This window comes from Dreissena polymorpha, chromosome 1 (genome assembly GCF_020536995.1).
Source record: "Dreissena polymorpha isolate Duluth1 chromosome 1, UMN_Dpol_1.0, whole genome shotgun sequence".
NCBI lineage: Eukaryota > Metazoa > Mollusca > Bivalvia > Myida > Dreissenidae > Dreissena > Dreissena polymorpha.
In genome coordinates this window covers 76,736,127-76,751,391 of record NC_068355.1, presented here as the reverse complement: position 1 = coordinate 76,751,391, position 15,265 = coordinate 76,736,127, and the positions used below count along the sequence as shown (strand labels likewise).

The 15,265-nt window shown below is 36.1% G+C and overlaps 1 protein-coding gene across 1 annotated transcript in view; it reads right to left on the bottom strand.

The window, feature by feature from the left end:
• The window catches only part of LOC127836292 (low-density lipoprotein receptor-related protein 6-like), a 49,071-nt gene that overhangs the window by 20,406 nt on the left and 13,400 nt on the right, over positions 1 to 15,265 (bottom strand). The window contains 2 exon segments of the mRNA XM_052362801.1: positions 2,651 to 2,797; positions 14,335 to 14,753. Coding sequence (XP_052218761.1) covers positions 2,651 to 2,797; positions 14,335 to 14,753 — 566 coding nt within the window.

Here is a 15,265-nt window from a genome sequence, read left to right as displayed (position 1 = left end):
ATGCCAAATATGAAGTTGCTATCTTAAATATTGCAAAAGTTATGGCAAATGTTAAAGTTGGTGCAAACAAACAAACACACACAAACAAAGACACAAACCAACAGACAGGGCAAAAACAATATGTCCCCACTATAGTGGTGGGAAACAATATGTCCCCCACTATAGCGGGGACATAAAAAAAAAATAATGTTAATATAAGAAGTTAAAACTAATCAGACTGATAAGAACATTTATTAAAACAAGAGATGTGTTTGTCAGAAACACAATGCCCCCTATTGCGCCGTTTTGAAGCCATACATTTGACCTTTGACCTTGAAGGATGAGCTTGACCTTGACCTATCACCACTCAAAACGTACAGCTCCATGAGATACACATGCATGCCAAATATCAAGTTGCTATCTCTAATATTAACTAGAGAGCGGACACTATACTAAATCCTTGAAATGCTCTTAGTGACCCCTTGACCTAGTTTTTGACCCGGAATGACCCATATTCGAACTTGACCTAGATATTGTCTTGATGCAACTTCTGACCAAGTTTGGTAAAGATCCGATGAGAACTACTTCAATTAGAGAGCGGACACCATGCTCAATCCTTGAAATGCACTAAGTGACCCCATGACCTAGTTTTTGACCCGCCACGACCCACACTCAAACTTGACCTAGATATTGTCTAGATACAAATTCTGACCAAGTTTGGTAAAGATCGGATGAAAACTATTTGAAATAGAGAGCGGACACGAAAAGTGTGACAGACTGACAGACAGACTGACGGACAGTGCGAAAACTATTTACCCCCTTTTCTTCCAAAGGGGGCATAAAAACAAACATTTATGGGCGCTGTTTTCAGTTGTTGTTTTATGTAGATGTTTGTATAAAAATAAAAATAAATCTTAAATGTGCTAATATGGTAGGTTACTTATGATTCATGACTGTGCAAACAATACATTCTGGCATGAAAACCACCACAAGTGCACATGAACAGCAGTATAGATGTGGTACAAGCTTGTTTACTACTGGTATTTATTTATGAGGCAATCTCACAGGGTTGCCTGGTAACAGAAAGCCTAGAGTGATGTTTTCTGTCAGATACAAGTATTGTCATCATTCATTCATATTATGCCAAGTGCACCTGATACCAAGGTATTGTAGAGCTGCCAGCAAGCTACAAAAACTAACAATGACAAATGAATAATTCAATTCAGTTCATTGATGCTTTCTTGTCTGTTTTTCAACATTAATTTTAATTCATGACACTTTTTTTGTGAGAAACAAAAACATGATTTCTAATGACTTAGCTTAGAACAATGTGGCAAGAAATAAATAGTTTTACATCACCATTCAAAATCCTTCATAAAGATTAATTGGTTAATTAAAACCGTCTGGTCTGATTCAAATCAGTTTGTGGTGTGTGCCAGAATATGATAATAAGTTTTTCATACAATATCAAGAAACTATTTTTCACCATCATGTACATTAAGCTGGCGTATAGAAATAACAAGGGCTGTTTGTAAAACATGCATGCCCCCCATATGGGCTGTCAGTTGTAGTTGCAGCCATTGTGTGAATACGTTTTTTGTCACTGTGACCATGACCTTTGACCAAGTGACCTGAAAATTGATAGTGGTCATCTGCCAGTCATGATCAATGTACCTATAAAGTTTCATGATCCTATGCCTAATTATTCTTGAGTTATCATCCGGAAACCATTTTACTGTTTCGAGTCATTGTGATCTTGACCTTTGACCTAGTGACCTGAAAATCCATATGGGTCATCTGCCAGTCATAATCAATGTACCTATGAAGTTTCATTATCCCAGGCGTAAACATTCTTGAGCTATCATCCGGAAACCATTTTACTATTTCGAGTCACTATGACCTTGACCTTAAACCTAGTGACCTGAAAATCAATAGGGGTCATCTGCCAGTCATGATCAATGTACCTATGAAGTTTCATGATCCTAGGCGTAAGCATTCTTGAGTTATCATCCGGAAACCATTTTACTGTTTCGAGTCACTGTGACCTTGACCTTTGACCTAGTGACCTGAAAATCAGTAGGGGTCATCTGCCAGTATTGATCAATGTACCTATGACGTTTCATGATCCTAGGCCTAAGCATTCTTGAGTTTTCATCCGGAAACCTTTTTACTATTTCGAGTCACTGTGACCTTGACCTTTAACCTATTGACCTGAAAATCAATAGGAGTCATCTGCCAGTCATGATCAATATACCTATGAAGTTTCATGATTCTAGGCCTAAGCGTTCTTGAGTTATCACCCGGAAACCATCTGGTGGACAGACTGACAGACTGACGGACCGACAGACCGACGGACCGACCGACATGTGGGGGGCATAAATATACTAGACATCCCTAATTTTGGAAATAAATTGATCCAATTTAGAAGAATGGGAGAGTCCACTTGGCATAAATGGGTTAATCATCAGTTTTTGTTTTCTTAAAGGCATTGATAAGGCTGACTTCCCTGCTTAATTTGTGTGTAGTTCTTATAAGGTTGACTAATTTCAAGTTAAACAAAACGTTTGCCGTTAAAGTTTATAGAAAATTAATTAAGAAATGGCATGATCAAACCAAATCAATGCACTTTCCTTCATTTGGGACTTTTTTCATACAGCGATTTGCTACTTACCATCAGCACAAGTCTTGCCATCCTCCAGGAGTCGTACCCCTGTAGGACATGCGCACTGGTGACCAGCCTGGAGGGCGCTCAGCGGAACTGGTGACAGCAGGCACAGGTGTGAACAGCCTCCATTGTTGGACCCACACGGGTTGATTCCTGAAAGTTAACAAGACATTCCATAACCGCATTAAAACATGAAGTTACTGAATTATGTTTACAATGTCATAATTTAACAACAAACACCAAGGAAATATTGAACATCATTAATTTAAAATTAAGGCACACTGTACTTAAATGCCCTGAGGAAAATCCTGTAATATGATGACAGTAACACATAGGTCGAACAGGCACCGATTAATCATTATACATTCAAAACTGACCTAACGGTCACTTGAGAATAACAGTCAATTGCAGACAACAGTCAGTCTGGATTCCTCCCGACGAAAATCACTCTATATTACACTTGAGAATAACCATCAACTGCCAACGGCCAGTACATTTCACTCCAAAAGTCATTTTTGAACTGAAAACAACGGTCACGCATCAGTCGTTTCGAGTCGCAAACCGTAAAAACACAAAGCATCAATTTACGGAGAGGCTTCCCGTGCCACAACGAAAGCGAAAGTAGGCATTTTTAAGTAAAATTGATGAAAATTACTATATAGCATACATTGAATGTAAAGATTTGATCATACAGATGATATCAATGACACTAGATATTTGACATATTAGGGAGAAGCTATGTTAAAAAGTCATCAAAGTGGCATGTATGCACGATTGTTCCACCAACCTCGTCGTCATTCTATCTTCGATAGAGGTTGTGATATGTGTTTGGACCTGCGGAATACTGTGAACATTTAGCTGGATATATGCTTCAACTCATGGACCTCCTCTTTTTATGCACAAATTGTTTGTGGGTTTTAATTCTTTTATTTTTCTTACCTGTTTTGTGAATGTCGATCATCCATTTTCTTGTATATAACAGAGAGGCAGCCGAGAATGAACAGAGAGGCAGCATTTTGACAGAGAGGCCACTGATATGCATATACACCGTGCATTTGTGCAACTATTTTGTGGGTTAAAAATCTAATAGCGGTAACTACATTTTGATATTATAAAGGCCACCCCCTGCTAGAAAACAAATAATAGGACGCTGAAAAGGTTTGTTTTCCAGGGATAATTATAGGGTGAGGGGGGTATCTTCAAAATACAAGAGGGCCTGAAAGGCCCAAAGTCGCTCACCTGAGATAAAAAGAAATGACCTGTTCTTTGCAGCCCAAGATATCAATGAAACACAATAATGTTCTAACCAAGTTTCATGAAGAATGAACAACAAATGGCCCCCTGGTGGCCATGTTTTTTTAACAGACCTTAACCATTTTTGAACTCTTCCAAGATATGTCAAAATTTCATGAAGATAATGTGTCTTCTAGACTGTTCACATGTTTTCACTTTATACATATAAAGAAAACTGCCCCACCACCTGGTGCCCATGTTTTTCCACTTATCACGACCATTTTCAAACTCGTCCAAGAAATCCACATAGCTAATGTTTTGACAAAATTTCATGATGATTAGGCAAGAAATGTGACTTCTAGAGTGTTCACAAGCTTTTTTACTATATAAATATAAGGAAAAAGACCCCCCCCTGGCGGCCATGTTTTTTTACCGATCCAAACCATTTTTGAATTCAACTGTCTTATCCAGGTGTGGTATTGTGGTCTCGTTTGCTTACGCAAGTGAACCGGTCACGGGATGGTTACGGGTTATGTTACTTTGTGAGCACTTATGTAATGCGGAAATATTCATTCGACAAACGCTTATATCCGGTCAGGATGACACCGCTGATTGGTTGTAATTCAATTAACTTAAGGTATTGCCGTTTACTTAAATATAATTTTATAAACATATTATTCAACAGTAGGCTGTTTTACACTAAACAATTTAGAAATATGAAAATGTATTGATTTTATATTTCATTTCATTAATATTGTGTATCATTCATTACCGTTTTATTTTCAATTTTCTGACATCGTTTTAATACATTAAGCCTGAAAATGATTGAATCTTGACTTTGAAGGTTATTCTGATTCTGATTTCTATCTCCAGAAACTTATAATTGAAATTATTTCTTTATTGTTTTCATAGAGTATCCATTTGATATGTGTTAACTTATCTTAAATATGATTATATAAAGTGAATTATTATGGAATCTTGTTTTGATATGAAGTTCCCATTTTAATTACATATTTTTTGTTAATTGTTAAAAACATGCATTTAATAATCCTTTTGTGAAATAAAATATATCGAACACTTTAACTAGCTTGTATTACTGACCACTGATATTAACATCTGGCATAGAGCACAGTGAGAGGGTAATTAAGTACCTAGGAATCATGATTCTGTCAGTCTGTGGTCATTATCAATTTGTTCAGGGCAATTCATGCTGGTTTTCTAACTGTATCAGACCTGGCTAAGAAAGATGAGGGGTAAAAAGTTACACACTGCAATGATTAATATCTGCAATGAATTTCTCAAAGATGGCTTATCAGTAATAGTTCCCATTATAGATTAATTTGCTACAAAATGATTACAAATGTGACAAAACAATAAGTACAGATTTACACAAGAAATTACAACTTAGCCAAAAATGTCATTATACTAGAAAAAATATGCATTTTGAAGTATTTACCCTTTAAGTGTTTTGAAACCAAGGGGTCTAACAAATTCTAGAGCAGAAGTAACAAGAAATATCTTTAAAAAAGATATACGCCGTTGATTGTGGTCGATGTTTATGAACGATCAAAAGTTATCTCTATGAGATAAAAAGTAGCGGATGCCTTTTTTGTGCTCAGTTCTTAGCTACATCATACAATGTAAGCAAATCAATAACGGGGTGTTGCGCCAGATTTCGTGGCTTATTTTGCTTTATGTGATATTATTACTCAGATATCTATATTTACAGAATAGAAAAACACAAGAAACATGAAAATAAACGAGTGCATATAGGTCAGCCGGCAATACTCGAATCTTATTTAATTGCATAATTATAGTATAGCGAATTATTGTGCTCATGCTTAATAAACTGGTCTAAATGGATAAATATTTCTAATTAATTTTATAAAAATTGGTCCTTATCATGCAAATGTTGAAACCATATCAAAAATCGATGATTGACATACCACAATAATATCGCCGAATATCTTTATTTAGTATCTTTCTGATCAAAACGGACTTCAAGTGCACAAAGTTTACGAGACGGCGTTTATATAAAGATTTCTGCAACTGGCCGCAAACTGACCTTGATACCTTGCGGATTGGAATGCAATGCATTACAGTCACTACGTTATTGTCAGTAAGACAGGTGCAACACAATGATCGCAACCCCTTCTGCGAACTCCGGTGATGAACTGTATATAAACTCTGACTTTCACAAATGGCCGCGCATTGACCCGAACCTCGCGGGTTGAAATGCAATGCAAGTAAGTACTAAATATGACAACATAGCCTTTAGTATAAACGCTTTTGCGCTGGTAATTCTCTGAAAATAAAAGGTGAACGCACAAACTGTATTTATGTCGAAAATTGATTGTAAAACTGTTCTATCTATTAAGCCTTTTAATTAGAGATAAAATTGTTTCATGCAGTAAAACAGTGTTACAAAGACGCGGATATGTTTCCAATGTTCTGGTGTTATACTCAAATCAGCCAATGGAATAAATGAAGTGTATTCATTCGTACCTAGCCGCGGGAAATTTTATTTGAGTATTATTGGACACTTACAAAGTTCAAGTCAGGGTGAAAAGCTGGCTTAATACAGCTTACGCCGAAAAATAGATTGGGAAACTAGACTCAGCAGGTTAAACAAGGGAGATAGATACTGCAAAATTGTGTACATGATGTCTTTCTTTCAGCTATCTCTTAGTTGATAGGCTTACCATAAGTAATAATGACTAAAACAGTTATGTTAATTATGAAAATTCTGTGTTATGAAAAATTAAATAATACAGTTAATGGTACATAATAATGACACAATAAAACCAAACTTTACTACACAGGAAACAACTGTTCTGACCAAAGTTCATTAAGATTGGGCAACTGAATTAAATAAATAATTTTAAAGAGGTTATGAATTAATGGTGTTATTTAATTCTAAGAATCTATATAGATTAATATGCAAAATAGGAAGGATATTAACTTAACATTGTCTTCATTATAAGAATACATTAAAGCAGCACTTTATAACATAACTAGAGTGTTAATAAGGTTTTACTTTAGTCATATATGAAAAAATGCCCCGCCCCCTAGTGGCCATGTTTTTCAACCAACCACTCGTCCAAGATATCATTGGGATGATTGTTCTGACCAAGTTTCAAGAAGATCGGACAATAAATGTGGCCTCTAGAGAGTGAACAAGGCAAATGTTGACGTCACACAACGGACGACGGACAACGGACGACAGACAAAAGGCGATCACAAAAGCTCACCATGAGCACAACCCATGAGCACGTTGTGCTCAGGTGAGCTAAAAATATGTCAGGGTATGTTACACGTTTAAAGTAATTATCACTAATTAAATGACTGCTTATTAGTACATTGTACTTACAACCTTGAGTATGGTTACATTAAGATTGTTGCGAGTGAGAATGATTTTGATTGATGTGGTTTTATTTATTTTTGGGGGGGCGGGGGATTCTTGGGTGGGGTGGTTGGACGGTATTTCAAAAATAAAATAATAAAAATAAATATTTGTGTTTTTTAACCATGTTTGAAAAAAACAAGAGATGTGTTCGTCAGAAACACAATGCCCCCTATTGCGCCGCTTTATTTTTTTTTATTAACCTTTGACCTTCAAGGATGACCTTGACCTTGAACTTCCACCACTCAAAATGCGCAGATTTATGAGAATGCCGCTTTGAAATAAAAAAAAAAGACCTTTGACCTTGAAGGATGACCTTGACCTTGAAGGATGACCTTGATCTTGAACTTCCACCACTCAAAATGTGCAGCTTCATGATAACGCCGCTTTGAAATTATTATTTTTTACCTTTGATCTTGAAGGATGACCTTGACCTTTTAAAATGACCTTGACCTTGAACTTCCACCACTCAAAATGTGCAGCTTTATGAGAATGCCTCTTTGAAATTTTGTTGTTTTTTTTTACTTTGACCTTCAAGGATGACCTTGACCTTGAAATTCCACCACTCAAAATGTGCAGCTTTATGAAAACGCCACTTTGAAAAAAAATTATTATTTTTACCTTGAAGATTGACCTTGACCTTGAACTTTCACCACTCAAAATGTGCAGCTTCATGATAACGCCGCTTTGAATTATTATTTTTTCTTTGACCTTTGACCTTGAAGGATGACCATGACCTTGAAGAATGACCTTGACCTTGCACTTCCACCACTCAAAACGTGCAGCTTCATGAAAACGCCGCTTTGAAATAAATATAAAAAATGACCTTTGACCTTGAAGGATGACCTTGAAGGATGACCTTGACCTTGAACTTCCACCACTCAAAGTGTGCAGCTTCATGAGAATGCCGCTTTGAATTTATTTTTATTTTTGACCTTAAAGGATGACCTTGACCTTGAACTTCCACCACTCAAAATGTGCAGCTTCATGAGATACACATGCATGCCAAATATCAAGTTGCTTTCTTCAATATTAAAAAAGTTATGGCCAATGTTTAAGTTTTCGGATGGACAGACGCCATATATTTGACATTTGACCTTGAAGGATGACCTTGACCTTCATCTTTCACCACTCAAAATGTTCAGCTCCATGAGATACACATGCATGCCAAATATCAAGTTGCTATCTTCAAATATTGAAAAAGTTATGGCCAATGTTAAAAGTTTTCGGAAGGACAGACGCCATAAATTTGACATTTGACATTGAAAGATGACCTTGACCATTCACCACAGGGGAAGGGGGTGGGGGATGGGGGGGGGATGGTTTGGGTGGAGTCTATTGTGGTATGTCAGGTAAGAGTTGTTTTGTCAAAGTATCAATCAAACCTAATCATAAATAAAGAAGTTATGGCAATTTTAGCAAAATTTAATAATTTGACCTTGAGAGTCAAGGTCATTCAAAGGTCAAGGTAAAACTCAACTTGCCAGGTACAGTACCCTCATGATAGCATGAAAGTATTTGAAGTTTGAAAGCAATAGCCTTGATACTTTAGAAGTAAAGTGGATCTAAACGCAAAATGTAACCATATATTCAAAGTTACTAAGTCATAAAAGGGCCATAATTCCGTAAAAATGACAACCAGAGTTATGCAACTTGTCCTTTACTGTCCCCTTATGATAGTTTGCGAGTTTTCCAAGTATGAAAGCAATATCCATGATACTTTAGGGGTATAATGGACCAAAACACAAAACTTTACCAAGTATAAAGGGCCCATAATTCCGTCAAAATGCCAGTCAGAGTTACATAACTTTGCCAGCACAGTCCCCTTACGATAGTTAGTAAGTGTTGCAAGTATGAAAGCAATAGCTTTGATACTTTAGGAAAAAAGTGGACCTAAACACAAAACTTAATCAAATTTTCAATTTTCTAAGTATAAAAAGGGCAAATCATTCTGTCAAAATGCCAGTCAGAGTTACATAACTTTGCCTGCACAGTCCCCTTATGATAGTTAGCAAGTGTTGCAAGTATGAAAGCAATAGCTTTGATACTTAAGGAATAAAATGGACCTAAACACAAAACTTAACCAAAATTTTCAATTTTCTAAGCATAAAATGGGCACATAATTCTGTCAAAATGCAAGCCAGAGTTATCTAACTTTGCCTGCCCAGTCCCCTCATGATAGTAATTAAGTTTACCAAGTTTGAATGCAATAGCATTGATACTTTATGAGAAAAGTGGACCTAAACGCAAAACTTAACCGGACGCCGACGCCAAGGTGATGACAATAGCTCATAATTTTTTTTCAAAAAATAGATGAGCTAAAAACTACTTGTCAATGGACAACCATTTAGGAAATTTAACTTGTCCATTGCTGAACTACACTTGTCCGTTAAATTTAAATGTTTATATAAATTATAAACGCATTTTTTAATTAATGTAAAATATTGTGGAAATAATCATTAATAATGAGTATATTTTGCTTGTTTCAGTTACATTTTTGTATTTCCATGGTATAAATGTACATTCTTTATAGCAGTACATGTATATTATAAACAATATAAACACTTAACATATTTTACATGTAGCAATTTGATCATCATCAACTCGTAACCATGGAAAATCCTTTAGCCTAGTTTCTTGAAAAGTTCTGGTGCGTTTATTTAAATAATATTTTTTTATCATAATCTTTCTTATTTTTTGGGGGCGGTGGGGTGGGGTGGACTGCTTAAAGCTTTGGGTTTCTGCTCCATTGAAGTTGAAGATTTAAAAATGATCATCTTAGTTCGATAGTTGTATTTTGCTGATTGTAAAAATACAGAAACCTGTCATTACACTGTCTAACAGATTGTTGAAAATGCGTTAGGCGATTAACTCCAAGGTTTAGTTTGATTGCTCCGCAAATAGCAGGGACAATGTTATCGCGTGTCAACATCTTCCTTTGTAAAAGTTAATTACGGCTTCCCGATTTAAAAAAGGTTGTCCACGGACAACTTAATAGTAAAACAAGGGCTGTTTGTAAAACATGCATGCCCCCCTATATGGGCTATAAGTTGTAGTAGCAGCCATTGTGTGAATTCGTTTTTTGTCACTGTGAACGGTGGTGGTGGTGGTGGTGGTGTGGGTGGGGTGGGGTGGGTGGGGTGGGGTGGGTGGGTGGTGGTGGTGGTGTAGTAGTATTAGTAGTAGTATTAGTAGTATTAGTAGTATTTGTAGTATTGGTAGTAGTAGTAGTAGTAGTAGTAGTAGAAGTAGTAGTAGTAGTAGTAGTAGTAGTAGTAGTAGTAGTAGTAGTAGGAGTAGTAGTAGTAGTAATAGTAGTAGTAGTAGTAGTAGAAGTAGAAGTAGTAGTAGTAGAAGTAGCAGTAGTAGCAGCAGCAGTAGCAGCAGCTGCAGCAGCAGCACCAGCAGCAGCAGCAGTAGTAGTAGTAGTAGTAGTAGTAGTAGTAGTAGTAGTAGTAGTAGTAGTAGTAGTAGTAGTAGTAGTATGCATTACAAAAATGCAGTTAGCCTTACATTTGGTAAAATTTAAATATATTACAAGGGAGGCAAATGCTGTAACAATAAATTTAAACTTATTGCATTTGTTTCCCCTGTATATAAGAGTGTATTACCTCCCCTGTCCTGCTTATATTTATATAAATCAACAAAATTAAACATTAACACAATATTGAATATACAAAATATACAAAAAATCTCATATTCTGATAATATTTTTACTTATCCACTGTATTTTACTAAAAGGATGATGTTTCATTGGACTGATAATTATAGATTTAGGATTACAGACCAGTTGCTTCAGTAATATTGTTCAGAGTGTGCCCTGTTGGCCGCGTATGCATTCTTGAGTTATCATTCAAAAACCATTTCACTATTTCGAGTCACTGTGACCTTGACCTTTGACCTAGTGACCTCAAAATCAATAGGGGTCATCTGCGAGTCATGATCAATGTACCTATGAAGTTTCATGATCCTAGGCCCAAGCGTTCTTGAGTTATCGTATGACAACCACCTGGTGGACGGACCGACCGACAGACCGACATGAGCAAAGCAATATACCCCCTCTTCTTCAAAGGAGGGCATAAATATTAGTTGCCCAGACTAGCAAATGTTGTACTCGGGCAACTCGGACATTTGATTTCAACACCCCTGGATGTAGTTTAAAAATATGAAATTTAATCAATTTATAAGATATTATTCTGTTATATTCAATATAAGTTATTTATTTTATTATGCCAAGTTATTGGCAATGATCCTTTGTTTTTTACTGCGTGCAAACGACTGTGTGGGGAAACAATGTAGCAATACTACCTACTGACCAACCATCTAAAAGGTGGAGATCTGAAAACAGCTGTCACTTGTGGAGAACAGCCACATTGGCCATTTCCCTTGACTGACTGCTGTTCTCAATTTTGACTGTACATGCTTTTGAGTGTCAAATTTCGAGCAAGAACAAGATGTGTTTGTGAAACACAATGTCCCCCTATATGATGTTTGACCTTGAAGGATGGCCTTGACATTGACCCTTCACCACTCAAAATGTGCAGCTCCTTGAGATACACACGCATTTCAAATATAAAATTGCTAGCTTCAATATTGCAGAAGTGACATTACATGAGCAATTTTGACCCATATATTTGACCTTGAAGGATGACCTTGACCTTTCACCACTCAAAATGTGCAGCTCCATGAGTTACACATGCATGCCAAATATCAAGTTGCTACCTTCAATATTGCAAAAGTATTCATAAAATAAGCGATTTGGGCCACATATATTTGACCTCTGACCTTGAAGGATGACCTTGACCTTGACCTTAACCACTCAAAATGTGCAGCTCCATGAGATACACAGGCATGCCAAATATGAAGTTGCTATCTTCAATATTGCAAAAGAATTCATAAAATGAGCGATTTTGGCCACATATATTTGACCTCTGACCTTGAAGGATGACCTTGACCTTTCACCACTCAAAATGTGCAGCTTCATGAGATACACATGTATGCCAAATATGAAGTTGCTATCTTCAATATAGCAAAAGTTATTGCAAAATGTTAAAGTTGGTGCAAACCAACAGACCAACCAACCAACCAACAGACCAACCAACCAACAGACAGGGCAAAAACAATATGTCCCCCACTACTATAGTGGGGGACATAAAAACGAATATATTAATTAATGAAATAATTGTAATGCCCTGGTCCCAGCATAACTCATAACTGGTCCTGAATATGAAAACCTCACAGTTAAGGTTGCATATTACTAATATTTTCTGGGATAAAATGGTATATATTCGTGTCTTAGCCGAACTACAGTCTGATCATATCACCTGAATTCAACATGCTTGACATTGTCTGAATTCCACCATACCTGATCACTCACAATGTTACTGGTTTACATCTTCTTAACATAGAGAAAATACATTTAAATGAATAAACTGACCATATTTTTCACATGATTGTTAAAACAAATATGTTTCAGAAAATCTTCATGGTGTATATTTTTTTAATATTTTTTTGTGTCTTCCAATAAATGTCTTTTCTTAACATTTACATTACAACAAAACAATAACTATCAAACAACCAAAATTCCTACATGTAATATTTCCATTCTTGAAAGAAAAAAAAGAAATTTTCAAAACACATGATCCCTGTATCAAATAATTTAAATTTAGAATTTAGTTAAATTAAATGACAACACTGAAAGGTTATGAAGTTCTTTTCAAAATGTAACATATTGATTTCTATAACAAACTGGACATAAATGTGTCTCATAATGGGAAAATGAAGCCTACTGCATGTGCATAAATGTGGCTCATAATGGGAAAATGAAGCCTACTGCATGTGCATAAATGTGCCTCATAATGGGAAAATGAAGCCTACTGCATGTGCATAAATGTGGCTCATAATGGGAAAATGAAGCCTACTGCATGTGCATAAATGTGCCTCATAATGGGAAAATGAAGCCTACTGCATGTGCATAAATGTGCCTCATAATGGGAAAATGAAGCCTACTGCATGTGCATAAATGTGCCTCATAATGGGAAAATAAAGCCTACTGCATGTGCATAAATGTGCCTCATAATGGGAAAATGAAGTCTACTGCATGTGCATAAATGTGCCTCATAATGGGAAAATGAAGCCTACTGCATGTGCATAAATGTGTCTCATAATGGGAAAATGAAGCCAACTGCATGTGCATAAATGTGCCTCATAATGGGAAAATGAAGCCTACTGCATGTGCATAAATGTGTCTCATAATGGGAAAATGAAGCCTACTGCATGTGCATAAATGTGCCTCATAATGGGAAAATAAAGCCTACTGCATGTGCATAAATGTGCCTCATAATGGGAAAATGAAGCCTACTGCATGTGCATAAATGTGCCTCATAATGGGAAAATAAAGCCTACTGCATGTGCATAAATGTGCCTTATAATGGGAAAATGAAGCTAACTGCATGTGCATAAATGTGCCTCATAATGGGAAAATGAAGCCAACTGCATGTGCATAAATGTGCCTCATAATGGGAAAATGAAGCCTACTGCATGTGCATAAATGTGCACAGGCTAATCAGGGATAACAAGTTGAATTTTTAGTTTAAAAAAAGTATCTTTAAGAAGAAAATCAAGTCAAAGCAGAAAGTGAAGGCCCACATTTGCCAGTTCAGACTTGACAGGCGTATCTAGGACAACACTTTAAGCGCATGCATTAAGTCCTGTTTTACCAGAGCACAGCTCAAACACATGTAATTTGTGCTTATTCTGAATTATATTACTGTGATAAGCAATGCACAAATGCACAGAACATGATAACTATACGATTTCATAGCCTCATAAAACGATCAATGCTCCAATATACCAGATACATTTATGTTATGATTATCAACCTAAATCAATCTTCTATCTTGAATAATCACAGGTACACGTACATTTTCCAAAACATAAAGCAAAACTTCATCCAAACAAACCTTATCTGCATTAAAAGATAAACCAAAGCTGTATTGCAAACAATTTGGGAGTATATTCTCTCTATAACATTTAATACAGCTAACATTCTAACCTGGCTTTTGTCTTGCAGCATCATACACAATCACGTCCATTGGGGACTGGATTTCCGTTAAAACCCTGCGTCCTTCAATGCCAGTTTTTTTATCACATGTATGGATCGCCTTTGAAGACCAGTCAGTCCAGTAGAGGTCATTTCCAAGCATCGTTATCGCAAATGGGTGGGGCAAAGTGGGGTCATCATCTCCAGTTTTAACAGCAACAACCCTTCGGTCGCGACCTTCAAATGTGCAGGTGTGGATATAGTTCAATTTGGCATCTGCCCAGTAAATACGCCACTCTTCATAGTCAATGGTCAGTCCGTTTGGCCAGTAGATGTTTTCATCGACAATGACTGCCCTTGAATTTGGCTGACCATCCATCCCAGCACGTTCAATCTTAGGATTTTCACCCCAATCTGTCCAGAATATAAAGCTGAAAGGGAATTTTAAATAAACATCATCTACTGTATATTCTTTAAGGTTTCCTTCACGCTAAATATTTGGAACTCTGATTTAGCCAAAATAAATAATTTTAGTGACCCTTATTTTTTCTGATATACAAATTACAATTATTGCAATTAATGACTTTAAATTGTTGGCCATTATTAATAAATAAAGAATGGTGTAGATTAGTGCTTTTAAGTTGTGAACATGTATCAAGTTGCATTATCTGGATATCTGGATATTTACAATTTAAGTTCAAGAACGAACAGTCAAATTATAGTTTAAATATTTCTATGCATTAGACCACAACAAATTGAATATTTGTTCTACGGATTTTAGCCACCCAAAAATAGCGAGCAAGCGAAATAAATGAGAATATTTTTTCTTAAATACTAGTTAGTGTTATTAACATTTGTTAAAGTAAACACATTTAAAAATTAAGCAGGGATAAGCAGTCAAGATTTCAGACTTTCCATCGACTCTTCAAAATAAAAGGTGCTA